The sequence below is a fragment of the Anthonomus grandis genome, chromosome 22, assembly GCF_022605725.1.
Source record: "Anthonomus grandis grandis chromosome 22, icAntGran1.3, whole genome shotgun sequence".
Classification (NCBI taxonomy): domain Eukaryota; kingdom Metazoa; phylum Arthropoda; class Insecta; order Coleoptera; family Curculionidae; genus Anthonomus; species Anthonomus grandis.
Genome location: NC_065567.1, coordinates 35,009,310 through 35,036,288, shown reverse-complemented (window position 1 = coordinate 35,036,288; position 26,979 = coordinate 35,009,310). Strand labels below are relative to the sequence as shown.

Genomic DNA, 26,979 nt, shown 5'->3' with positions numbered 1-26,979 from the left:
AACATTAGTCAACTTCATCTGCGAATAGTCGTTCGTCTAAAAGCGGCCTATGAGTTTAAAAATCTTTCTAAACATTAACCCAATTGACAGCATGTTTGACAGTTGACACTTGTGAATTTCGAACCATACCTCCTTACAGCAAAATTTAATTGTTTATATTTTTACTTTTTGCTAAATTGACAAAATTTTGTAAACGATAAATGCGATGTTGAATTTGAATTAGGTACCTCGGGGACCTAAATCATTTGTTGGAAATTATTGTGAGTAATAAGTCATCAGCGTTCACACCCTTTTCCCAGTAAAATGAAATAGTCACTTTATGATCTTCAATTTCTTCCTTGTTTTAATTCACCTGAGCTTATTGTTTACTGTAAGATGAAATTGGAGTATCAAGAATGTTAGCCCATAATTTGGACGTTTTTAATATTATACAGGCAAAGTTTCTATCAGCAGAAGTAGTAAAAAGTGTATCCTTTTTTTATTCAATAGATTTTGGCTTGTTGTTTGTTTTTATTATTTAAACAGTATTTTCTTCCTTATCCTTACCATAGATTCATTTAAATGTATCTGTAGTGGATGGCCCATCTGTAAACAGTAACAGATTACTTGCTTTAGTAGAATACAATAAATCATATGCCTTATTTGTTCTGATTTCATCACGAAACCAGCCTAAGAGTTTTTCTGATCTTTCCATTGAGACTGTTGTGCCCATTGATGATAGTTTTTCATGTGGTAAGTACAGCGGAAATCAAGCATTTATAAGACTAAATCATAACCAACATTCCCTATAAGAATATTAAAATTAAATAATATTCTTTCCAAATTAAATAATACATGGGGAAGTGCATGTAAAAGTGTTCTCATCCCTTTATGTGTGGCCCAAAAATGTAGTATTAAAATAGTGTATTTTAAAACAAGAACATATTCTAACAATCATCTTTTTTATGAATCACAGTTATATTTTAAATCAATGATAAGATGTATGCTTAAATATACTCAGTAGAAATGTTACTAATTAAAATATAATCCTACCACAAGTGAAAGTAACAATCTTGTTAAGTAAAACTAAAATTTGTTTTTTTGGTCCCAAACTTTACAATAGATTTCCATTAACTTTTAAAATAAAGCCTTATGTAATCCTAAAGAAGCAAATAAACAAATGGATTTTAATTAACAAAATAAATCATATATTATATTATATATTCATAGTTTTGTTATTTAGTATTTAGTTCTAGATTTACAACTGTATTATCATAATTTGCATACACAGATTTTCAAAATTAATTGTGAAATTCACTTATTTTCTTAGGTTAACAGTTTTGAAATATTAACTTATATCCAGGGGGATATGTAAACTGTTAGGATTGAAATAAATAAATACTGTTGTTAAATTAATTATTGACAGAAAAGCAATTTTTAGGTAGGTTTTTGATGTAAAACCAATATGTACCAAAACCTAAGAGTTTCACTTGCTCTTTTTTAATATTCCTTGTATAAATTAATATTAAAAATTCTAGAACTAAAATCTCATTTATAACTTTTAAATTTTAAATTTTATTCATTCTTTTTACTACATCTACAATTAAAGGTTAAATATTACATCTGATGTAAAATTAGAGATGTATTTTCTAAGAAATCCCTTCCTTGAAAAGCAGCAACAGTAATAAAAAGTGTCTTTGTGAGTGAGTATTTTTTTAATAATTTTTTATGATATAATGAATTCAGAATTTTATATATTTTATTTTCTTCATAAACTTAAATTCTGTTACTTTATTGATGTGTATTTATACAGTATTGTGCAAAAAGATAGCAACATTGAACTTTCCTGTTATATATCTTTTAGTATCTATTTTATAAGTAGGCTTATATATTATTTACAAGAATAGTTAGAGCCTGTTTATATTTTCATATTATCATATTTTTTCTATCATAATAAATAAAACACCAAATTGTTTTATTCAAATTTATTATTCAAAAATATAGCAACAAAAAATAGTTTTGATTCTAAAAATAATATAACCCAACTAAATTAAAATCAATTTAATATTTCGTGTAGTACCCGTTCTCCTTTATAACATCTGCACATCATCTTGGCATGGACTCAATTAATTTCATAATATAGTCATTGTTCACTTCTTTCCAAGCCTTTTCCACTATTTCAAAGAGAATATTTGTATTAGAGCATATTAGGGGCCTGATTTTGGTGTCAATGTAATGCCATAAATTCTCTATAGGGTTTAGGTCTGGCGATTGAGATGGCCAGACCATTACATTTATTTTTTCATCGGATAGCCACCTCTTAACAAATTGAGAAGCATGTTTTGGATCATTGTCATGCTGAAATATGGCTGTTAGTGGCATGGCTTCATCCATATATGGCACTAAATGTGTTTGCAGAATGTCTTTGTACATGAAACAATCCATTTTGCCCACTATTCTTACTATGGGTCCCATGCCACAAGCCGAGAAACATCTCCATACAAGAATATTTCCCCCTCCATGTTTAACTCTGGGGCAAATGTACTTTTTGTTTAATCTTTGTTCACTGGGGCGTCTAACGTACATCACTCCATCAGTCCTGAATAAATTATTTATTTATTTATTTATTTATTTATTTACGGGCATTACCCATTTTTACAGAAATAGCATAATTTACAATAACAATAATTTATAACCTCAAACAATTTATACTTAGTATTATTTTATATAATTATCATTTGATATTCACAACCCATCACTATCACAGTCATAGAATAAAACAGGATTAATAAATAATGGCAACAGGAGAACTTAAAAAATATACAACAAAAGAACACAATAAAATTAATTAAATTCAGTTTTCACTCCCTTGAACCCAATTATCACCTCCAAAATTGGTTTAAACCAGCACACAATAGTATGAAGTATGAATAGTATGTACACACAATTAAACAGAATAGCAAAAACCCCACAACAATATACAAAGTCACACATGAAAATCCTCGACAAACTTAGCAAAGCGCCTTGGACTTATATTGAAATCTATGTTCAGAGATGTACTATTATTTGCAAGCCTGGCTGATCTAGCAATAAAGCTATTGTACTTGATGTTTGTTCTACAGAAAGGTTGGTAGAAAAGGCTGTTTGACCTTGTATTTCTCGTAGGTATTGCTAGACCTATTGAATATAGCAGGTCTGGTGAATCTACAGAAGCAGTCAGAAGGTTATACAAATTTTTTAAATCCCGTTGTTCCCGACGAACAACAAGAGGAGGAAGACAAAACAGCTCATACAGAACCCTGTAATCATAATGGTAGTTGTCAACAGGATCAATTTTGGATTTAAATGCCAGGTATTTCAGCATTCTCCGTTGCACCTGTTCCAACCTGTGAATATAGCAGGCATAATGAGGACTCCAGACTGAGGAGGCATACTCCAACAAAGGTCTGATCAATGTACAGTAGAGCATGCGGATAGCAGGGGTATTTGTAAAATCTCTTGTGCATCTCTTGACAAAACCTATTATTTTAAGGGCTTTTGTTACTATCTCAGATATATGAAAGCTAAATGTAAGAGATGAGTCGAATATGACTCCAAGGTCCCTAATTGTTGTCACATTCGACAAGGGTCTATTGCACAAGGAATATGCGAATGTTGTGGTATATCTACGCTTGGAGAAGCAAATACTATAGCACTTGGCTGGATTCAAATCCATGCAGTTCTGAACACACCACTCTTCCAGTCTGGAAAGATCTGACTGTAGATTGACACAGTCATTAAGAGAGGAGATAGCTAGAAAACATTTCAGGTCGTCTGCAAAACATAAGAATCTGGAATATTTAAAACATGAGTGGATGTCGTTCATAAAAACATTAAAAAGAAGCGGCCCCAAATGTGATCCTTGAGGAACACCTGAGGGAACGCTTAGCTCATAGGACATGAAGCCATTGACCCTTACAATTTGGGACCTATCTGATAGGTAGCTGCGAAACCATCTCAAGAAATTTCCCCCTACGCCCGCGGCTCCAAGCTTACTCAAAAGTATCTCATGATTGACTCTGTCGAACGCCTTCGAAAAGTCGGTATAGATAGTGTGAACCTCGCCACCCCTATCCAAGACGCTCGCCAGATAGTCTGCATAAGTCAATAGATTAAGCTCTGTTGATCTCCTGGTCTTAAAGCCAAACTGCTCTGATATAAGATTAGATTCATCACTAAATACGACTTTCTTCCAATCAGCTACAGACCAGTGGACATGAGATTGGGCAAAGTGAAAACGAGCTTTGACGTTCTTCTTTGAGAGTAACGGTTTTTTGGCGGGGCGACGAGCAGGTAAGTTGGCATCAAGTAATCTTCTCCTTACGGTACTGGAACTGAGGTTTACTCCTCCACCCTCTTAATTTTGCCAAAATTTGGGAAGAAGACAAAAAAGGATTTTCTTTGGAAATTCGTAGCAGCTGCCTATCCATCCTCAAATTTGTTTTTCTGGGTCTACCAGGAATGGGCGCCGGTGCAGCTGTTCCAGTAAGGCGAAATTTTTTGCAAACTCTGGATATGATTGACCTGTGAAGCCGTAAGCTTCTTGCAATGTCACTCTGCCTAACACCATTTTCGTAATGCTCCACAATAATTTTTCTTACATCACCAGAGACAGTTTTTGAGCGACCCATTTTAAATTAATTCTGAGAATCAAAAATAATAACTTTATAGCAGGTAAATCAATACTTAACTGATAAAATAAATGCGAAACAAGAATGTTGCTATATTTATGCAAATTGTCTAAATAAACCAATGTGAAGTTCCTTACTCTGCATTGGCATTCTTATGATATCTCGGTATATTTATAAATAATACAGAGGCGTGTACTTAAAAGTAAAGAAATAATATGGAATAAATAAAGGAGCAAATAATATTTTTGAAAACACCACTTGTTGCTATATTTATGCACAATACTGTATGTAAAAATAGTCTAAGCATGATAATACAATTCAATAAAACCAGGCTAAAATATGTTAAAATTTTAAATATAAAGGTCCTGGAATTTTTATTAATATTATACTAATGAACTGTAGAGAAAAATAATTCTATGCAAATTGAGTATTTTCAAAATTGCTAGATTTTTGGTTGTGAGCAGATCCTTCCCAGTAGAGAAAATCAAATCAATATATGCTTTATTGTTTTTCAACATTGAGTTATATACAGTTGGGGGAAAATGTCATAGATACAGTTAAAAAGAAACAAAAGTCACTCAAAAAAAAAAACAAGTTTTAGTACAAAGTGACAATATGTAAAAAAAAAAATGCATTATTCAGACAATAATATATAAAATTTAAAATGAAAAATCTTATAAAATTTAAAATAAAAAAAAACAATATTTACATCAATTATATAAAGACTTACAAAATGCCTCTAGAAAACTCATCCAGACAGTAATACGCTTTTTCAATTAATAAACTTTTCACAGAATGGCTAAACTGCTTGCTACTATTCATGACTGCAATCCAGGATTATACATTCAATACATAGTACACAGTACTCTTTGGGGTGCATCAATGTAGGTAGATTGGTAGTATTATATCTTGTTAAATATATGGTGGACTCATTAGTACTATTGTATGTTTTGTGAACCATTTATACTGTCATCAGTTTGTAACTACGAGTTAATGTGAGTATTCCCTCCCTAACAAAGAGCAGTCTATAGTGGTCTCTAAAGTCTACTGCACACAAATATCTTATCGTAACACATTTTTGCAAGACAAAATGTGACTGAACAAGACCCCGCCAACCAAAGCTCCTTAAGTACACACTTCTAGGCACCTCTATATCAACCTCAATGTGAATGAGTCTAAATGCATAACAAGCAGAGGCATTTTTTTTCTAAAACAACAATATGAGTCAAATTTAAATTTTGAGTCAATAAAAATTTGCAGCATTCTCTATTCATTATAGGCTTTCCATTCAATGAAGGATCTGTAGTAATACCTTTAAGTGTCACAATATTCATTTTGGTAATATTAAAAGAAAGCTTGTCTGCGTCACACCAATTTTTAATAAGTTTAATATCATATTTATTGTTTCTGTGTAATATAGTGTTATTTATTCTTAGCCACAGAATGATAATGTTATCAGCAAATAACGTAAAGATCCATTGATGTTAATGAGAAATACTACGGGCCAAGAACTGATCCTTGGGAACCCTTCAATTCAGCCCTTAATCACTGGCCTTTAGCAACCTATCTTCTATTTGCTAGATATTATCCAAGCCATTTTAAAGCATAGCATCTAAATCCGTAGAAGCTAGCTGTTGCAGCAATATTTTGCGATCAACACAATCAAAGGCATTGAACAATTCACAAAATACTGCTGCAGGCATCTCATCTCTGTTTAAGCCTAAATAAAGTTTCTCCAAAAGATTCAAAATTGCATCACTAGTACTCTTTTGGTCCCAAAAACCAAACTGGTTGTTCAATTTCATAAATTGTGCCTTTCAAGAAATGAAGTCATTCTAACTTTGACAATTTTTTTCGATCGGTCGAAAACAGGAGGGATCACTGGTGTCACCGCCCCTAAAAAGAAGTTTTAGCAAAGCTGTGCACAAACTATCAGGGACTCAAGACTCCCTCGTCAAAAGTAATATTTATGACTACACTTAACTCTACAACTACAGAATCTGTAAGATTCATAAATAAGTTGACTGAGCGAGTGTTTGTTTTTAATAGAAGTTTATATTTTTTTAAATTTTGTTTACGTCGATGTGATATGAACAAAATGAAGCTCGTACAGACCCATTCGTTAAGAATGACAAAGGATCAGTATATATTTTTTCCTTGCAGTTGTTTAATAAAAGTGATTGGGTTTATCTGGTTCCATATCGCCCATATATAAAGATATGAAGTTATTTCTTTAATTCACTATTGGACACTTCGATAATGATTGAGGACTATCATGTAAACTCAATCAAAGAAAGAGAACAAAATGTGTTTCCAGGGCGAAAAATAATTCTTGCCTCAATTGCCATATCATCAATTCTTCCATATATTTTACAAAGATACTTTATACTAGATACACCAAATCTAATATTGTAACCACCCTTTATTGTCATAGGATTTTTAGTTTAATAGGAGCTTATAATTAATACACTATGCCATATTGTGCTTGTGACTAAATTAGTAGAATTAAATAATTCTTTCAATTCTAGTTACTAAATGATTTCTATTTATATGAAAAGCTTGGATCCCACAAATCCTTGTAAATTTGCCTCTAGGAACTGATATGATGATGTGCTTTCCTTAACTTAGATCAAAATTTTCATTGTAGGTAGAAATTGTAGCTTTTATTTTCATTTTAGAGACTGAACCGGTGACTGGAGAGAATTATGTGATCCTAATAATAAAATACAAGCAAAGCAAGTTCGAGTACAATATTGAGATTGGAAAAGAAAGTTGTAATTTCGCAGCCGAAATTATTAGGGCAAAAGAAGGTAGGTTTCAGCCACCTATAAATAAATAGTAATAACCTGTAAATTTGTTAAGTATAAAACTTGTAGGTTTTGTGGTTTATTTGATCCCTACAATATTTTATTTCCTATGTTAAAAATTTGCATATTTCTTACATAGTTTAGATAATTCCTTTTCTATTAGGCTAAAAGTTTTTATTTTTTGTTACAGCTGCTTCAAAGAACGAATTAAATTTTACCTGGCTGGAAAAATATTTTGGTACTATGAATCAAGGAAATAAAAGTTCTGATCCTATAGCTGAACAAGTAAGTAACTGTAATGTGTATCTTCAGTGATGTAAGACCAACTCTTGCACACATTTTAACTATTTTACCTGAAATTAACATCTTTTTCAAACCAAAAATTTATAAAAAATTAAAAGCACTTGAAACATTTTAGCATAACGAATAGATATGAATTATGTAGCAAGTGTAAGAGATTAGCCAAAAGCTTATCTTAAAAAAGTACATGATAAAGTTTGCTTTATCAGTTAAACTAATAATCGACATTCAGATTATATTTCAAATGATTAAGTGCTAAAACATTGATTTTTAGTACACAATACTTAATTATTGTTTTCCTTGAGATGTTTAACTTTAAACAAAGATTTTGGTTGATACCCTAGGTGATGTAAATAAATGACCTTTTTCCAGTCAGATTTTGTGCTAATTAGAGATGGGATGGCTCAGGGACAAACAGCAATTAATAGGGAATCCATGCTTAAATATCAGTTAAAACTAAGAGAACCAGAATTCACTCAGAAACAAGAATTTACGTAAGTATATTATTATTTATCAATAGAAAGTTATAAAGTCTAAACAATCATTGGTGTTACAGTTGTTCCAAATTAAAAAAAAAAGATTTGTCGTAGTATTTTTGGATAAGTATTAGTCTTAAGAAAGGCAAGCGAAGAAGTGAAAGAAAATTCAACTTAATAAAAAAATGTGTGTGCATATGTGCAAACATAATTATTTAAAAATGTGTCTTGATTATTGGTTAAATAAAAATAATAATTTTAGGGTTTTTGTTGGAACATGGAATGTAAATGGTCAAGCTCCTAGCACATCTCTTAAAAGATGGTTGGCTTGCGATGACAATCCTCCTGATGTCTACGCTATTGGTTTTCAAGAAATCGATCTTAGCAAGGAAGCTTTAATTTTCAACGATACACCTAGGGAAGCTGAATGGCAGTAAGTTTTTCAACAAAATATCTAAGTTATAGGAGCTTCATACTTCCAATGAATTCCCTCCTCTTAGCTTGTATCTTTGCTTTTTTTTAAGTTATCTTCAATCTGTTTTGCTGCTTGTACCCAATTTAGCAGTGAAGGAGTGAAGTTATCGATCATTTGAATTTACTTACACTAAGAAAAAATTTTATGATTTTTTTCCGATAATTCCTCTTTAATGTTTGATGAATGATTTTTTGCAAAGTTTGTAGTTTATGTTGGCATGAGTTAATAAGCTGAATAAATTTCAACTACATAGAAATATTTATATAATTTTATTAAAAAATTACATCTGTAATGTAATAGTTTATTTGCAACTGATTCAATACGAATAAACAATCCAATGCTTATATTTGTAGTTCAGAACCTTATATACTTTATATACCTTATATTCAGAAATATGTGATCAAAAAACTTATACCCCATTGTCAAAGATCTGCAAGCAAAAGGGTTTACAAACGAAATTTCTGTAAATGGTCTCTCATGTACACATTAAAACATATTTTACTTTACTTTTGCTTTAGAATGGTTTTACATCTTTAGGAAACTGGTTACGGATAGTTTACATCCGGAAGCAAAATATAGGTTAGTGGCATTGGCCAGGTTAGTGGGAATGCAGTTAGCTGTCATGGTTAATAACCAACATTACCCTTATGTTAAAAATGTTTCATCTGATACAGTTGGTACTGGAATTTTAGGAAAAATGGTAAGAATAAGTTTGTTATTTAGTCATTGTTGTTTTGGTTGTGTCAAAATATGACAATTTAACTATTAGTTCTTACTACAGTATTGAGGGGAAATGAAGTGCTTAAAACGTAACGTAAAACTTATAACTGTTTCAGATTAATTACCAAACATATTTAAAATTACTAAAATAATATAATAGTATAAATAGTTATTTAGATGCAGGAAGTCTATTATGAAACCTTCTGAAATTTTGCAATACTCGTGATTCTTCGAAAGTATGTTAAAATATTATACCTATTTTTTACATACTTTTCTGAATGAAGGTACATAAAACATTGATCGTATATTAATATTTGTAGGGTAATAAAGGTGGTGTAGCAGTAAGGTTAGAACTCCATAACACATCACTTTGTTTCGTCAATTGTCATTTGGCAGCTCACGTGGAGGAATTTGAAAGACGAAATCAAGATTATAAGGATATTAATGCTAGAATTAATTTCAGGAGAAATCCGCAGGCAATTAAAGATCACGAGTAAGTTGCAGGTGCTTCAGTCACTATTAGTTGGACTTTAATGGCAGTAAAAGTGCATTTTTTAACGTTTTGTAGACAAATCTATTGGCTAGGTGACTTAAATTATCGGATAACAGACTTAACAAATACTCAGGTGAAAACGTTACTTCAAAGAAATGAAATGAACACGTTGCTGAAGGTGGATCAGCTAAACCAACAAAGAGAGAGAGGCAGTGTTCTTTTGGTAAATATTACTTTTATTCTAAATTGTACACCTACACGCCTATTTTATTATAGTTTTTTTTAAATCTCAAGCACTACAGTTTATTAAATGATACACTTTTTTTTTAATATTACATATACACGGTGGGCTATTTGCCATGTGTGACTATTGCTATTTCCGAAACTATAGGAGATACGAGGGCGGTTAAATTAGAAAAAAAGTTGCCAATTTTGATGCTTATTAGAAATCCTTTTACAGCGTTGCAAAATGTTTATTAGTTCGTGAATTACAGGTTGATTTATAAAAAACACGAAATTTTATTTTAATTATTATTTCCAAAACTATTGGTTTTAGAAAGTTATTATTAATTACGAAGTTTTATAATTTTTTTGTGCTCTACAAAACTTTACCTTTAATTTTTTTTATAACGTTTGGTATCTTGCCAACGGCTATCAACTTCTTTTTTTTCTAATTACGGACCTGCATTTTTTATAACTTATTTTAACATCACTTTTTATTTCCTTTAACCCGTAGCTACTACTGATGGGTTCTGAGGACCCATCCTATTTTTAAATAGGGTATATTCTTTAAGTTTGGCAACATTGGATCTACGCGACAAGTTAATAACTGCTTATTGATTTGAAAGTATCTATTTCGTTGTTATTTTTTGCAAGGTATTTATCTATTTCACAAGAATAGGTACTAGTGGCCATAAGGTATAAGTTAATAGATATAAAATGTGTTTTTTTACTGTCTTTCAGTAAATGCGACGCAATGGCGTCCAGTTCTAGGGCCTTGTCAGAAGATGCGTTAAGAAATATTTTAGAGTCTGAAGACTTTTGGGAAAGTATGGAAGACTCAAACCAAATGGCCTCAAGCAAGAAAAGTTTATCTGTTGGTGTTCCAAACAGAGAAGCTGTGTTCGAGGAACTAGAAAGATTGGCTGAAGAGAGTGACGGGAATGAAGAGGACAATGAAATACTGAGCGACCACAATTCCGAAACAGAGCAAGAAAACTCCGATTCGGAAGAAGAAGAGTTGCCCATCAGGAACAGTTGGTATGGGAAAGACAATACCAAATGGTCAAAAACAGCAGGTATTAGAGGTAGGACCCCTGCTCATAATTTGGTTACTATCTTGCCTGGCCTTGGCCTAAATTTTGGCCTTCGTTTGAAAATACTACTATATGTTGGTATTGAAAATACCAACATATGTAAAATCAAGGCGTTTTTTGGGTTGTTGTTTCTTCAGTCCATCTTTAAATCTAATCATAAAGACGTCCGTTCTAGGTGGGCAATAGATGGGACAGGAAGACCTATTTTTCGTGCTACTATGAGTCTGGCCAGATTTTCGTTTTTATTGAGCCGTCTCAGATTTGACAATGTAGAAACCCGAAAAGAAAGAGAAAAACTGATAAGTTGGCCGCTGTGTCGGAATTATTTGATGAGTTTGTAGCCAGATCAAAGTTATTCACCGGGAATTTACCTAACTGTAGACGAAATGCTTGTACCGTTTCGAGGAAGGTGTGGATTTCGGATGTATATTCCGAACAAACCTGCCAAATATGGAATTAAAGTGCAGGTTTTTCGTAGATGCAGAGATTTATGCCGGTTCCGAAATAAAAGTTGATGGTGCAAAAAAGCCTACATTATCAAATCCAACAAGAGTGGTTCTTAGGCTTGTGGAGTGTGTTAAAGGCACCAACAGGAACATCAACGGGGACAACTGGCACAGTTCAGTGGAACTCGTCGACGAACTCAAGAAAAACAGTTTGACGTACGTGGGAACCTTACGAAAAAATAAAAAATCTGTACCACCTGAATGTTTACAGAACCAAAAACGTGCAATTCATTCATCAACATTTGGATTTACTTCTTCAACCACTATAGTGAGCTATGTGCCAAAAAAAGTAAAAGAGTTATATTACTTTCTAGCATCATGACAATTCCGTCAACGAAACAACCAAAAAGCCGGAGATAATTTATTTTTATAATGAAACAATATCTGGAGTTGACGCATTAGATGCGAAATGTGCGTTGTATTCAGTATCCAGAAGATCTAACCGTTGGCCAATGGCAATTTTTTTTGCTATATTGAACATTGCAGGTTTAAATTCTTGAGTATTGTACCAATTTGCATTAAAAAGGTAAAGAAATAAAACGATACTCATTTATCAAAACTCTTGGGAAGCAATTAATAGATGAACATTTGCGACTCAGAATGGCCAACAAGAAGGTGCACTCAAATGTACGAATCCTCATTGCTTGAACTGGGGGTTGCGAATCCAGTTTCTGAGCAGCCTCAAGTACCTCCTGAAAAAAGTAAAGAAAAAGGTGTGCCATATGCCCCACCAATAAGGATAGGAAAACTGCTATCCAGTGTGACATATGTAAGTTGCCTATTTGCAATCAATGCTGCAAGAAATAAGTGTTCTGAAAAATAATTTTAGGTTTTTTTCGGTTTATGTACTGCAATATACCTTAGTAATTTTAAATTTTTGAATAATAGTTTTTTTTATTGATTTTATGGCAATTTTATTATTATGGGTCCTAAGGACCCATCAGTAGTATATATGTAATAAAAATGTGTCAGTAGTAGTTCAGGGTTAAAATGATGTATCTCATTCATACCTTTTTTAACGTTTCGACGTATTAATAACCATTATCATGAATTTTTCCATAATGTGGGCCTGATTTTTTTAAAATTGTAAATTAATTACTTATTAATAGAGTAACAAGTTTATAATAAAATAACATAAAAGCGGTAACCTCAATAATAGTTCCACTTTAGACACAAAATGACTTGGTTTTTTAAATAACCTTTAAAGAGTGTACAATTTGTTTAGCTGTCATCGATTTATTTATTCAATAATCTTCTGCTGAATAACAATATTGCTACTAAACGTTAAACATCAATATTTAAAGAAGGTATTTAAAAAAATAAATATTACAACAATGATCTGTCTAAATTTTGAGGCGTAGTTTTATGAATCTGGTCCTTAATATAGAAAAATCCATGGATATTATATCAGGCGATCTTGCGGGCCAATTCATATGTTTGATGTTTCTGTTGTTAATGACGTCTGTCAAAAATATTATTTTTATTTGGTAACCATGACAACGCATACTTTAACTACTGTCACAACCAACTAAATTGAATGGATAATATCAATAAGTATCATAATTTAAAACTACATTTTTTAACATACTTACACATATTATTACCCATATTATACATTTATATACACGGGTTTAACACAAATCACAGTGAGTTTAATAAACTTAAGCTTGTAATTAATTAAATCATGAAGAAAAGAATAAGCATTTAAAAGTATTTAAGTTTTTAGCAATCAAAAAAGTCAGATCCGCACTCAGGAAAAATTCCTGATTATGGTTATTAATACGTCGAAACGTTGGGAAACGTATTAATAAGACACATCATTTTAAAGGGAATAAAAAATGCTTTTAAAATAAGTTATAAAATGCAGGTAAGTTTCTAAAATCAATACTTTTGGAAATAATAATTAAAATAAAATTTGGCCTTTTTAAGTATTAATAAGCATCAAAATTGGCAACTTTTTTCTAATTTAACCGCCTTTATATTTCCTATAGTTTTGGAAAGAGTAATAGTCACACATAGCAAATAGTATAGTAGTACACCCTGTATAATTCACATGTAAACTCTGTGATGTGAAAATAATAAAATCTTATTAGACTTACATGTACCGTATATTACACGTCGCAATACAAACAAATATGCCCCATGGTGTACTGATACTCTTAGATCTATTAAAAAAGATAAGGATGAAACATTTGAAAAGTATAAAAAGACAAGGCTTGAGACTGATTGGATAAACTATAAATGTTTTAGAAATATTTTTACTACATCTATCAAAACAGAAAAGAAAATATTTTTTCCATAAGTTTGATAACAACAATCCTACAGATCTTTAAGCCCATATCAAAAAATATAAACATAAGCTCTAATAAACAGAAAACTTAGCAAATGTTGAAACTAGAAAGTACACATTTTTTTTAATTCGGTACCCACTCTTGCGGAAAATTGAAAGAATTACAATTTTATAACAAAAATAACTATCTACCAAGTGTTATTTTTCATCTAGTAAATGTTATGGAACTCTTAAAGATTGTATAGAAGACTAAAACTACAGCCACTGGAGTAGGTGGTATAAATATTCTGTCTCTGAAATTATGTATCCCATTGATCCTACCCTACTTATCAAATGTTATTAACTGTGGCATTATATAAGGTGAATTTCCGAACATTTGAAAGAAAGCATTTATTGTACCATTACCAAAAATTAGTTACATTAAAAATATCACGCAACGTCCTACCAGTATCTACGGTTTCAAAAATTTTAGAAAGGGTACTATACAATTAAGTGAATATCTTTCCTTAAAAAAAGTAATCTTTTTGACGCAGTCTGGGTCTAAAAAAGGTTACATAGTTGCATTACGGCTTTCTTGAGTATCACAGATGATATTTTGGACCAGTGGGATCAGAAAAAGCCTCCTTTACTAGTTCTTTTAGATTATAGCAAGGTGTTTGGTACCCTAAGTAAAGTTTTATTAGCTCTTTTACATTATGTTGGTCTAATAGTGCTAAAAAACTACGAGTATTACCTGAATACCTTAAAGATAAAAGTCAAGAAGTTTCTACAATGCAAATTTATTAAGTTTTCAACCTGTTACGAGTGGTGTTCCGCAGGGGTCCATACTTGATCCACTCTTATTTAACTTATATGTATCTAAGCTCTAAATGAATTCTCTAACAAAGCAAAAAATCACAGCCTCATAATTAATCTTACAAAATCGTTAGCTATGCTTTTTGGTAAATCTAATAATGAACTAATTTTTTTACATAATTTCAATAAGTCAATTAAATTAGGAAATAACAGCTTGGAAATAGAAACAGTTACGAAGAACTTAGGCCTTTCTATAGATCATGAACTTCGCTTTGTTGATCAGTCCCTACAGAAAGCATATTTCAATTTAAAATTATCAACAACGGCATACTTTCAATAAAAAACTTCTGTTGTGCGAGTTGCATCGACCTGAATACAGAAATTATAAAGTTCTTGTGTTTACTTGATGTATGGGTATTCGCAAATATGAACATATTAGTCAGGCTTTTAACCAATCAGGGTGGTTGTCTATGAGTAAGAGAAGATATTTACATCCGGTTTGTTTATATTTTTTAATGTGTTATTACTTAAATCTCCGCATTTATATAATAAAATTCAATTTCGAACCGATATCCATAAAATAAACTCCCTGTTCGAACGAAGAATTATTTGCCTGCAGTTATACTTGCTCTCCAGATTATTTTAAAAAATATGTAAGTAACAAGTTACAGCCAAAGTGTATCGACATTGAGAAGATATTACAAATGACATTACATTTATAAATGACAATCTTTAATTATTTATAGTATTCTTTCTTCTTTCTTGTATACTTAATAAAAAATAATTAAATTAAGAGATTTGTTAATATTTACTTTTTTATTATTATTTTTAGACAATGTAGGGTTAAATTAAAGTTAGTTATTTGGTTATTCAGATTCACAATCTGATAAACCGAATCTCGCCTTTTTGAATATTCACTTTTGTTTGCTTTTTTTTTGTAAATTTGGTTTATGAATTTGTAATCTGAAAAAATAACATTGAAATGTCAATGTGCAAATATTATTATTATTATTATTCTTATTATCAATAAATAGTGTATCAGAAGTTTTGTTCTAAAAGATCTTGCAGCATTCAGAAACTGTGCTTATGATAATTTTAATAAACAAGTGCTCAAAATACCTTATACAATAATCATTAACACTTATTATCTAATGATTCCCTATGATACTTGAATAAAATGCTTATTATATTTTAAAAAGTGTAATAGGTTTGATTGCAAATAGGTTTTGAGAAATCACGTTATTGTGCAAAATTAATGTAAATAGTTAATCTTATAGTGTAGGATTAAAGTGTTTTTTAAACGTATCTGATTAATTCCAGGACTTATTTTCTTTGGTATATATTTAATTATATAATTCAGAAAGTATGTTAACCTATGCACTGAAAAATGTGAACATTTTGATAAGCACATTATTTCGTTCATTTTGTGCCGATGACTAAATGCGGTAATATTGTTTACCAGTGAATTTTTTTAAAAGAAAGGTGATTTACCGACTGTGAATTTACTTGATAACGTTATATGAATTACATTATTTTTTGTCTTTAGGACTACAACGAAGGGGACATTACATTCGCTCCTACGTATAAATTTGATTTATACACGGACGTGTACGACACTAGTGAAAAAGCTCGGCCTCCTGCTTGGACCGATCGCATTTTATGGCGAGGGAGGGGAGTTCATCAAGTTTCTTACAGGTAATATTTTAAGTTTATTTCTAATTCAATAAAATATTAAATTATTGGTACTGCTGATTGTATCTTGAAACTTCATAGCAACTAAGTAAAAGTTATTTGTAGGGACTAAGGATATACATAATCTGTAGTAAATTAATAATAGGAACCTATATTTAACAATTTCGTCAGTAATTTTCACATTTCCGAATATTTCTGTCCTTAGTATAATACACTTAAATATAAGAAGTCTTAGAAGTATTTTGATAAGTTACTGGTGTTATTTTAAAACGGATCTGAATCATTTAACATTGTGTTGTTGGAAACCATGTATTGACCAATTCAATCTAAGTTGGTATAATGTAGTATAGAATGAATCTTCTAATAAAAATAATGCTGTCATCACAAACTTACAAGAGTGACTCAGTAAATGTACTTAGAGTTATTTTAAATATGAATAACTCAAATATAGGTATTAGTTCTATTTATCGGTTTCTACCAGCAAATGCTCTAAACTTTATACACGCTGTTGACAATCACCTTAAAAATATTAACCTTCAAAAATGTCATTATATATTTTAAGTTATAATAGGTGACTGATATGACTGATGGGGCTGGTGATAAATATAAATTTGTTAAATCCTGTATAAAAACTATTGAATATCTTAATACATTTTCAAAATATGGTTCTAATAAATATATTCATTTCCCTACATGTATTTCACTTCATACACGGTCATGTATAGATTACATATTTATTAAAGCCCTAACACATATATTGCAGCAACAAATGTGTCAATAATTTAACAGAAATAGTAACAAAGTGTCTTTCTTCATCAAAAATCTCTAAGCAACTTTATTGACTACTTATGAATTACTAATGGAATACTATGTTCGATTCGAACAGGAGATAAACTTTAAAAAAGTTTAATCGAAATAAGGGTAATGCTGTACTTAACCAATACAAATATCTGCACAAATTAGCTCAACTTATTAAAATTAACCAAAAATAATTTTAACACATTCAATATAACTGTAGGTGAAAGTCTTTTTGTAAAAATTCCAAAAACCCTTAGTGTTTTGATGAGAATCCAACAAATACTGATAATAGCACGTTTCTTACGCTCATTAGACCTTAAATATATAACTTCTCTAAAAAAATTACATGTCATTAGTAGAAGATTATATATCGGCAAAAGTACTAAAGATCTGTGGTTGGTATCTAAAAAGGCCTCTTACACATACTAAACTTGACTAAACAATTAAAACTGAATAAAATGTCACGAAACGCGTACTTTTTAAGGCCCGATGGAACAATTTTGAAATATTTAGAATTTTCTTTATTGTTTTTGCCGAAAGAGACCAATCATTTCCAGACAAGTCACAAGTACTGACAGTCAAAGCAAACAAGTATACAAATTCTAGAAAATTTAAAATACAGGGATTTACAATAATATAACCTAAATTGGGCCCTCAAACAAGATGAACTACTTAAAAACTAGACACTATGATGAAAATATTAAACCAAACGTAAGTAGAACGCTAAATAAACCCTACGAATCAATTTTAACTACAAAATACGAAGAAAATAGTACAAAAACTAGGAGAATAATTAACGTATGTACATTTTCATAATAATTTGTACAAGTAATTGTGTTTCTTTAAGTATTCACAAAGGCTGATCGAAATGAGAATTATCGAACTACAGGCCTATATCATAAATCAATAATTTTGCAAACATTTTTGAGAAAAGTCTAAAAACAAGACTTGAAAAAATCCCTAAATTCACATGCAATTATATCTCCAAATCATTATGGATTTCGTCCAGGCTTGTCTACTACTGACGCAATACACAAACTAGTTATTTTAATTAACAATTCAATAAACAAATATAAAAAAAGCTTGGCCATCTTCTTGAATCTAAGGCCTTCGATGCAGTAGCACATGAAAGACTTATTAGAAAACTGAAAGATATTGGAAAAAGAGGTTTGGTGTCTGGTCTTTTTTGCTAATTATCTTATGGACAGTGAACAAATGGTAACAATTAGCGAAAGCACTAGTACGATTTATTACTAGTACAGTGCTTGCACCATTATTATTTATTATGTGCTAATTAGTTTGCCTTCGAACTTATGTATCACATGCAGATGACACTGCGATTTTGTATGAAGAAAAATACATGGAATGACTTTAGAAGTATGACAAAGCTTAAGTTAACTCTCATAAAAAAATGGTTAAATGTTAATTGTCTTTCTATTAATATTTCTAAAACAAAATTCATGTCAGTTTACATTTACAACTGAAATCTAGTAATTTCGAGTCTGTACTGCTTAATGCTTAATCAATCAATTTCGATAATATAAAATATATTGGTATAATATATATATATATACAGTGTGGTGACTTTAACTGGAATAAATTCAGTTAAAACTAATAAAATTTTATCTCAATAAAAAACTTCGATTTTGTTTCGAGATCCGTCGATTTTTGTTTATTTTTTTTCACATTTCAAGATAGTTTTTGTATTTTTTCACCTACAGGGGGGGTCCAAATTAACCCTAACTTTTTTTTTTCAAATGGAAAGCCACAACTCTCATTGAAAAGAGCCCTTTTTCCTGATTAAATTGCCCTATTTACTTTTGTGATTATCTAAAGGAGAAATACGAAAAAAAAAAATAAAAACCATTAAATTATTAAAAGTCTCGAAATATTTTGTGTTGGTAAATTTTTGGCCTGTTTGTTTATTTTATTGGTATCGAGACATTTCCTGACAATGTTGTAGTGTCACTGTTAAAGTGAATTTCAACCAGTTGTTAAATAAGTTAACTTATATTGAAAAAATGCCTTATTTATCCGAATCCCACAAGATTGAAATCTTAATGATGATTGGTTATGGGGACAGAAGTCGTACTCAGCTAGAGGTTGTCCACTTATTCAGGCAGAAATATCCAGATTTGTTACCTATTAACCAAGGTACGGTTAGTAAAATCGAAAGCAGATTTCGAGAAGTTGGGCACGTGAGGGATGTTTCAAGACAAAGGTCTTCTAAAATGTATTGTTAACGATGGAAGAAAATCCGGTAACTGCAGCCAGAAGAGTAGCTCGCGAAAACTCTATTCATCATAAATCTGTGCTAAAAATTTAAAATATAATATAAGTATAAAATAAAAAGTGCAAACAAACGACCTTATAAAATGCAACCCGTTCAAGAGTTATTGGAAGACGATCCAGATCGCAGAGTTCAGTTCTGTGAATTAATGATGAACGCCATTGACGAAAATCGCATATCTTCGGAGTGGATCCTTTTTTCTGATGAGGCTACATTCACCCTAAATGGCCATGTTAATAAGCAGAACTGTTGCTACTGGTCTGACGAGAACCCACACTGGGTAAGAGAAACTAATACACAATATCCCCAGAAAATGTTTAGGCTGGCATAATTGGCAGGCAAGTTATAGGGCCCATATTCTTCAATGATACTTTAACTGGGGAAAGATATCTAGAATTTCTTAAACATGAACTAGTTCCAGTCTTACGTGCCTTATATCCGAGTCAGTTCGATCTAGATTTGTATGATGAAAGAATCTGGATGCAACAAGATGGTGCTCCCCCACATTATGCCCGTAATGTACGCCAGTATTTAGATGACAATTTTCCAAACAAATGGATTGGTAGAAGGGGTGCAATCGAGTGGCCGGCACGTTCTCCCGATCCCACCCCACTTGATTTTTCTCTGTGGGGACATTTGAAAAGTCAAATTTATGTGAGCAAACCAGGAAACCTAGACGAACTCAAAGAACGTATTAGGCAAGAAATCCGACAAATCTCTCCAGAAGTGTTAAAAGATGTCAGAAACGAATTTTATTATCGTCTTGGGCTTTGCCAACAAGTAAATGGCGCTCATTTTGAGCATCTTATACATTAAACGCAACTTTTAATAATTTAATTGTTTTTATTTCGTATTTCTCCTTTAGATAATCACAAAAGGAAATTAATCAATTAATAAAGTAAATTAGGCAATTTAATCAAGAAAAAGGGCTCTTTTCAATGAGAGATTAAAAAAAGTGGCTTTCCATTTGAAAAAAAAAAGTTGGGGTTAATTTGGACCCCCCCTGTAGGTGAAAAAATGCAAAAACTATCTTGAAATGAGAAAAAAAAATAAACAAAAATCGACGGGTCTTAGGAATTTTGCGAGATAAATTTTGATTAGTTTTAACTGAATTTATTCCAGTTAAAGTCACCACACTGTATATATAATAATTGTTGAAAATTTAAAATGGAAAGATCATTGCTTCTACGTGACAGACCAGCTTCGTAAATTAATAAATAAATTTTATTCACTTAGATATGTACTATCTTTTTAGACATTAAGATCAATCTACTTAGCTCTTATCGAATCAATTTTAAATTACGGTTTAGTTGCCTGGGGCGAGGCTTATGCTAATGAATACTCTGTAACAATATTTTTTTTTAACCAAATGTTTCATAAAATTAAATTATACCCTAGTAATTAATTTTTTAAATGCGCTAAATTCCTCAGCTTTAAGAAGTTACATACTTTTGAAAGCTTTCATTAAGAACCACATTGATGAATACGAAATTCTTACGATTGTGTCACAAGGTCTGTCATAAACAGCTATATAAAAAGAAAACAATACTTAAAAACCCATCGTACAAATTCTTTTAAGTTTTTGAGTCTACTCTATTACAATCAGGTCCAACATACCTTGAAATACGTAATCTCAAACCAGTCTGTATCTTTTGCATATTCTTTTGAGACAGTTATATTCCTCAAACAATTTGTGATTAAAGTGGAAGAAGTAGTCCATTCTTGCAGTGGAGTTAATAGATCAATGGGTAACTAAAGGTATTTCAGTGGAGGATGACCGAAATATCTTTAGTTACCCATTAATTTGTGATAATCGCTCTAAGGGCGACACAAGTTTAGGCGCTAACATAAATTTTTGTATTTAATATTAAGTTGCTTAAAAGTATACTATCACTTTGTAATATACAATTTGAAATAAAAAAAGATGAAAGAATTTGTAAAATTTAAAATAAATAAATTTGTAGTGTAATATTTTATTTTTTAGAAGTCACATGGACTTGAGAATAAGTGATCATAAACCAGTTAGTGCTTTATTTAAATCCGAAATCAGTGTAGTAAATCCTGTTCAGTATCGAAAAGTACACGAAGATTTATTGAAAAAAATGGATAAATACGAAAACGAATTCCTGCCTCAAGTAACGGTAGACGAGACTGAAGTTGTGTTTGACTTAGTTAAATTTAGAGAGCCACAGTCCAAAAGGATTATTATAGCGAACACAGGAGTGGTAAGAACTCAATTAAAATTTTTATAGTCAAATTTTAGTTTCTATTGGATACATATATTGTGGTCATTCTATTCTAGGTGCCAGCAGAGTTTGAATTTATTAAGAAGAATGATGAAGCTTCTTATTGTAAAGATTGGCTTAGAATCTTGCCTTATTGTGGTAGTATAAATCCAGGTAATCGGCAATTAAATAAACAATCTCATGCAAATGAAATTAATTTTATATACCTATTATTTGTAGGTGAAAAATGTGATGTAAGGTTTGAAGTAAATTTGGAATCAGATTTAGAAGATATATATGACATATTAGTATTACATCTTAAAGGCGGTAAAGATATGTTTATAACTATTATTGGTACATGCCAGAAGTCCTGCTTCACACAATCGCTGTCTTCCCTAGTTAGAATTAAAGTGCCTATTTTACATTTAAATATGGATGAATACAACTTAGCAGTAAGTATTAAGCGATTGCATAAAAATATCACAATAGTTCTTTTGTATACAAGGTGTTAGAAAGTAGTAGATCTATCAAAATCAGTAGGCAGATTTAAAAAAAAAAATTAATATGTAAAATATATATATTACTCACTCATTTGTATCATATGTTTAAAATATTAATATAAAATTTAAGCATTTTATAATTAAAAAAAAAGTATTTTGCTGTATATATAAACTTCCTTTTAATTTATACCAAATTTGGTATTTTTTAAGATAACATAATAATATTTATTTATTGGTTACAATAAGCATAACTTTCATAAACTTTTCAGCGTAATGAGAAATCAGTTATACACTATTCTGTACCAAAAGAGTTATGGCATTTAGTAGATCATTTGTACAGACACGGCCTAAAAGTAAGAGATTTATTTGAATCATCTGCCCTTCATGAGGAGTTAATACGGATCAGGGATTGGCTAGATTGTGGCTCACAGGATCCACTCCGTATCCTTATTTTCGCAATTATTAAATAGAAAGTATATAGATTATATTTTGCCAAACAACATTGGTAATAATGTTTGATGTTATTCACTAGAATGTTGAAATGTTTTCTGCTTAATTAATAAGTTGAATAAAATTCCTTAAACAATTAATTTAGCTGGTACACCCCAAGCAGTAGCAGAAAGTCTCCTATTGTTTTTACTTTATACCAAAGAACCAGTGATACCATATGATTTACAAGATATTTGCGTAAATGCAGCAAGCAATTTTGAAAATTGTCGACAAGTAAGCTCAACTTTATTATCGTTTTTATCTATTCCTTAAAAAATTGTGTTGATTACTTATCTAAGTCTGAAATAATTTTTCAGCTTGTTCTAATGAAACTCAACGATATCCACCGAACAGTATTCCTCTACATATGCCTATTTCTGCAAGAATTGGTCAAATATAGCAACGACAATGGATACGACGCCAAGAATCTTGCATCATTATTTGGGGACATTTTACTTAGAGATCCCATTAGAAACTCAAAACCACAAGCAAGTAGAGGAAAATCGGCATTTGTTTACAATTTTCTTGTAAACGACTTAAGCTCATCATTACTCCCTAAGTAGCTGTAACTGAAATTAACTTATTTTTATTATGTTAAAATCTCTTACACTTAACAAATAAGCTTAAAATAACTTATATTTCTTTCAGTGCATCTGCAAACCACGAAATATAGCGGTAGTAGTTACATTTATTGTAAATGTCAGTTAGTTGACTTGAGCAGTTAAGTAAAAAAAATTAATTATTTTTTTTTAAACACTCACTAACAGGGTGGTGTTAGAGAAATAAAGTATTTATTGTAACAAGTGTATTGCATTGTTTTTACTAAAAGTTTGATTATTCATGTATTTAGACAGGGTGATCAGGTAAGTTTTTTTATCAAGAAGATGCCTACAGAGAGATTATGGAAGTAGTTATCAACAATGTTAATAACAAAAACAAGTCTCAATATTTTGGACTTCTTCAGAGGCGGATCTATGAGGGTAGGAAATGAGGTAAATCATTTTCCCCCTCCCACTTTTTGCCACTTTGTTCTAAAGTGGCAAAAGTAAAAGTTGCTATAAAGTAGTAAGCCAGAATACCTTAAAAAAAAACGTCATAACATCTTCAAGACAAAATACTTTTAGACAAAGACACCACATTGCCCTGTTTCAAACAGGGTTTTGCAGTTTTAAAACATTATTTAAACACCTTTTCAATCAGGTTTGAAATTTAGCTTACTATAGCTTAAGTAAAATACATACATAAATATTTATTTGGAAGGTTGAAAAAGTTGGTATTATGTTAAACATGCTAATCTAATGTTTAAAAAACTATATATTTTTTTGCGTTTGTTTGCTTTATATTTATGTATTGTTACATGCTTATGATTATTTTAATCATGCATCTATTTATTTTCTTATATATATTACTGACAACTTCAACTGGATTTAAATAATATTGCTGAGTGGTGTAATGGCAATAGTCTGAAACTGAATGTAAAGAAGTGTGTATGTATTTTGTTTGGTCATTTTAATAAAATTATTATTTAGAACTTAGATCAGTTGATGCCAAGCTAACTTTTTTACTGCACATTTTGGATAATATTAACAGGAGTATGCATAGTCTTAATTTTATCACTAGAAATAGTGTCCATGTTATTACTGTTTGAAAATACATTATTGCTCTTTGGTTCCTTCTCTTGCTTGTGTATGCATTTGTAATTGAATATGACAATCATAATTATTATGATTGTCATATTGAGCTTGGATGAGAAGATTCTTAAGATCCCTATTGCTTATAGAGATGAAGCTAATCTTTTTCTCTAGCCTGTATCTATCCACTCTTGAATACATTCAAGAGGCCTCTTCCAGTGCTTTCCATGTTTGTCTATTTAGAGCAGTTTGTAGCCAGTTTCTCCCTGCTATTCGTTGGATGTCGTCCCGCCACCGCGTTGGTGGTCTTCCCGCATTTCTTTTTGTGGCTCTTGGGCGCCATTGCATGATTTTGTTAGTCCATCTAGATGGGTCTTGCCTTGCAACGTGACCTGCCCATCTCCATTTTAGTTCGGCTACTCTTCCCATAACATCCGTTACCTTTGTCCTTCTTCGAGTCTCATTGTTTCTAATGTGGTCTTTTAAGCTAGTTCCCAGCATGGCGCGCTCCATGGCTCTCTGGGTTGTTCTGAGTCTTTCTGCGCTCCTCTTTGTCAGTGTCATCGTCTCGAGTCCATACGTTGTAACGGGTAATATTCAAGCCTCGTAGAATTTCCGCTTAAGATTAATTGGGACGCTTTGGGATTTTAAAATGTATCCTAGTCTTCCGAATGCTGCCCAGCTAAGTCTTGTTCTCCGGGATATTTCGGCTGTTTGGTTTTGTTTTCCCAGTCTGACAGCGTGGCCCAGGTATATGTATTCCTCGACGTTTTCGAGAGCGTGGCCTTCTATAGTTATTACTGCTTGTTCGTTGGTCATTAATTTGGTTTTGATTAGATTCATCTTGAGTCCGATTTGTTTTGATGTTTCTTGCAGTTCTTCCAACATATCTTTTAGCTCGTTGATGTCATCACTAATGACAACAATATCATCAGCAAATCGAAGGTGACTTAGTCGAGCTCCATCTACGTTGATACCTTTATTTCCCCATGGCAGCTTTTTAAACGAGCTTTCCAGTGCCATCGTGAAGAGCTTAGGGGATATGGTATCTCCTTGGCGGACCCCCTTTTCTATCTTGATCTTATTTGTTGATGCTTTCTCGTTGATGGTCACTTGTAGTGTTGCCTTGTCGTAGATGTGTTTTATAAGTTTGGAGTATCTTGTGTCAATTCTTGCCTCGTCCACTGCGTTCAGGACAGCCCAGGTCTCGACAGAATCGAACGCCTTCTCGTAATCGACGAACGCCATGTGCAGAGTTATGTTATACTCGGGGCATTTCTCTATTAGAGCACGGACGGTTTGTAGATGGTCATTTGTACTAAATTCCTTCCTGAATCCTGCTTGCTCGACTGGTTGATAGAAGTCAAGTTTATTTGTCAGCCGGTTGGTCAAAACTTTTGTGAGAAGCTTGTACAAGTGTGAAAGAAGACTGATCGGTCGATAGTTTGCAATATTGGTGTTGTCCCCTTTTTTGAAGATTAAAACAACCTCGGCATTTTGCCAAGATTCCGGTATTTTCTCTTCGCTAATACATTTGTTTAAAAGGAGACAAAGGGCATGCTCAAGCGCTGCTCCTCCCATTTTTAGCATCTCAGCGGTAACGTGGTCTTCTCCAGGTGCTTTCCTATTTTTTTTTCCCTCGGGGAAATGGGCAAACTTGTAACCCCTAGAGGGCGCGTCCCCAGGTGGCGGATAGGGGAATGCCTTCCAGATATGGGTGGTAGGAAGGAAATCAAATACCTCCCGCGGACCAAACAGGTGTGGGTGTCTGACTCCAGAGGAGCGACCCAAAACAGCGTCTGACCCAAAGTGGGCGACTGAAACCAACACTGGCCAACCCGCTAGGCAAGCGTGGCCTTTTAATGCCAAAACCCTTCCAATGTTGAGTTCTAAAACAGATATACCCCAGGCGAGTAGAGTGAAAAACTCAGAATCTTGCACTGATAAGTCAGGCCGCCTCATGGATTCTGGGGGAGGCAAAAACTCAACAAATCCAAACATCAGCCCCGCTTCAAAGATCGAAATCAAAATTGCTACGTATAACACCCGCACTATGAGATCAAAGGAACACCTTGAGATCCTGGAAAACGAACTAGAGCATATCAAATGGGATATAATTGGCCTAAGTGAAACTAGACGTCAAGGAGAGAGTGTGACCACCCTTACGTCTGGACACCTATTATATCAGAAGAACGCTAACACAAACTCACATATTGGTGGAGTGGCGATCATGATTAACAAAAAACTAAAACACCTAGTCACTAAAACGGAGGCTGCTTCAAACAGAGTAATATACATTATATTAAAGATCAATAAAAGATGCTCCATACAAGTAATCCAAGTATACGCCCCTACAAGCTCCTCTCCAGACCAAGAAGTCGAACAATTTTATGAAGACATCGAGACAGCTCAAAGGTCGAAAAACGCCAAGTTTCAAAACATTATGGGAGATTTTAACGCGAAAATCGGCTGGAAAAACGAAGACGATCCACCAAATATATGATCATATAGTATAGGAAACCGAAAC

The 26,979-nt window shown here is 32.0% G+C and overlaps 1 protein-coding gene across 1 annotated transcript; it reads left to right on the top strand.

Moving 5' to 3' along the window:
- The first annotated feature begins 114 nt into the window (after nt 1-114).
- Nucleotides 115-23,629, top strand: LOC126748830 (inositol polyphosphate 5-phosphatase OCRL). The gene is made up of 16 exons (XM_050458315.1): nt 115-467; nt 552-732; nt 7,328-7,459; nt 7,647-7,741; nt 8,129-8,250; nt 8,495-8,665; nt 9,245-9,407; nt 9,748-9,920; nt 9,996-10,143; nt 16,374-16,522; nt 21,592-21,832; nt 21,910-22,006; nt 22,073-22,284; nt 22,602-22,773; nt 22,928-23,055; nt 23,139-23,629. Exons 1-16 carry the CDS (start codon nt 396-398, stop codon nt 23,382-23,384), a joined length of 2,502 nt encoding a protein of 833 aa, XP_050314272.1. The 5' UTR covers nt 115-395; the 3' UTR covers nt 23,385-23,629.
- Nucleotides 23,630-26,979: the final 3,350 nt, after the last annotated feature.

Bases quoted from the DNA above. Each gene is read 5' to 3' on its own strand.
- LOC126748830 (XM_050458315.1), top strand. From the start codon at position 396: ATGTTAGCCCATAATTTGGACGTTTTTAATATTATACAGGCAAAGTTT. The intron at 7,742-8,128 runs GTAAGTAACTGT...ACCTTTTTCCAG, and splicing joins CTGATCCTATAGCTGAACAA to TCAGATTTTGTGCTAATTAG. The intron at 8,666-9,244 runs GTAAGTTTTTCA...TTACATCTTTAG, and splicing joins CCTAGGGAAGCTGAATGGCA to GAAACTGGTTACGGATAGTT.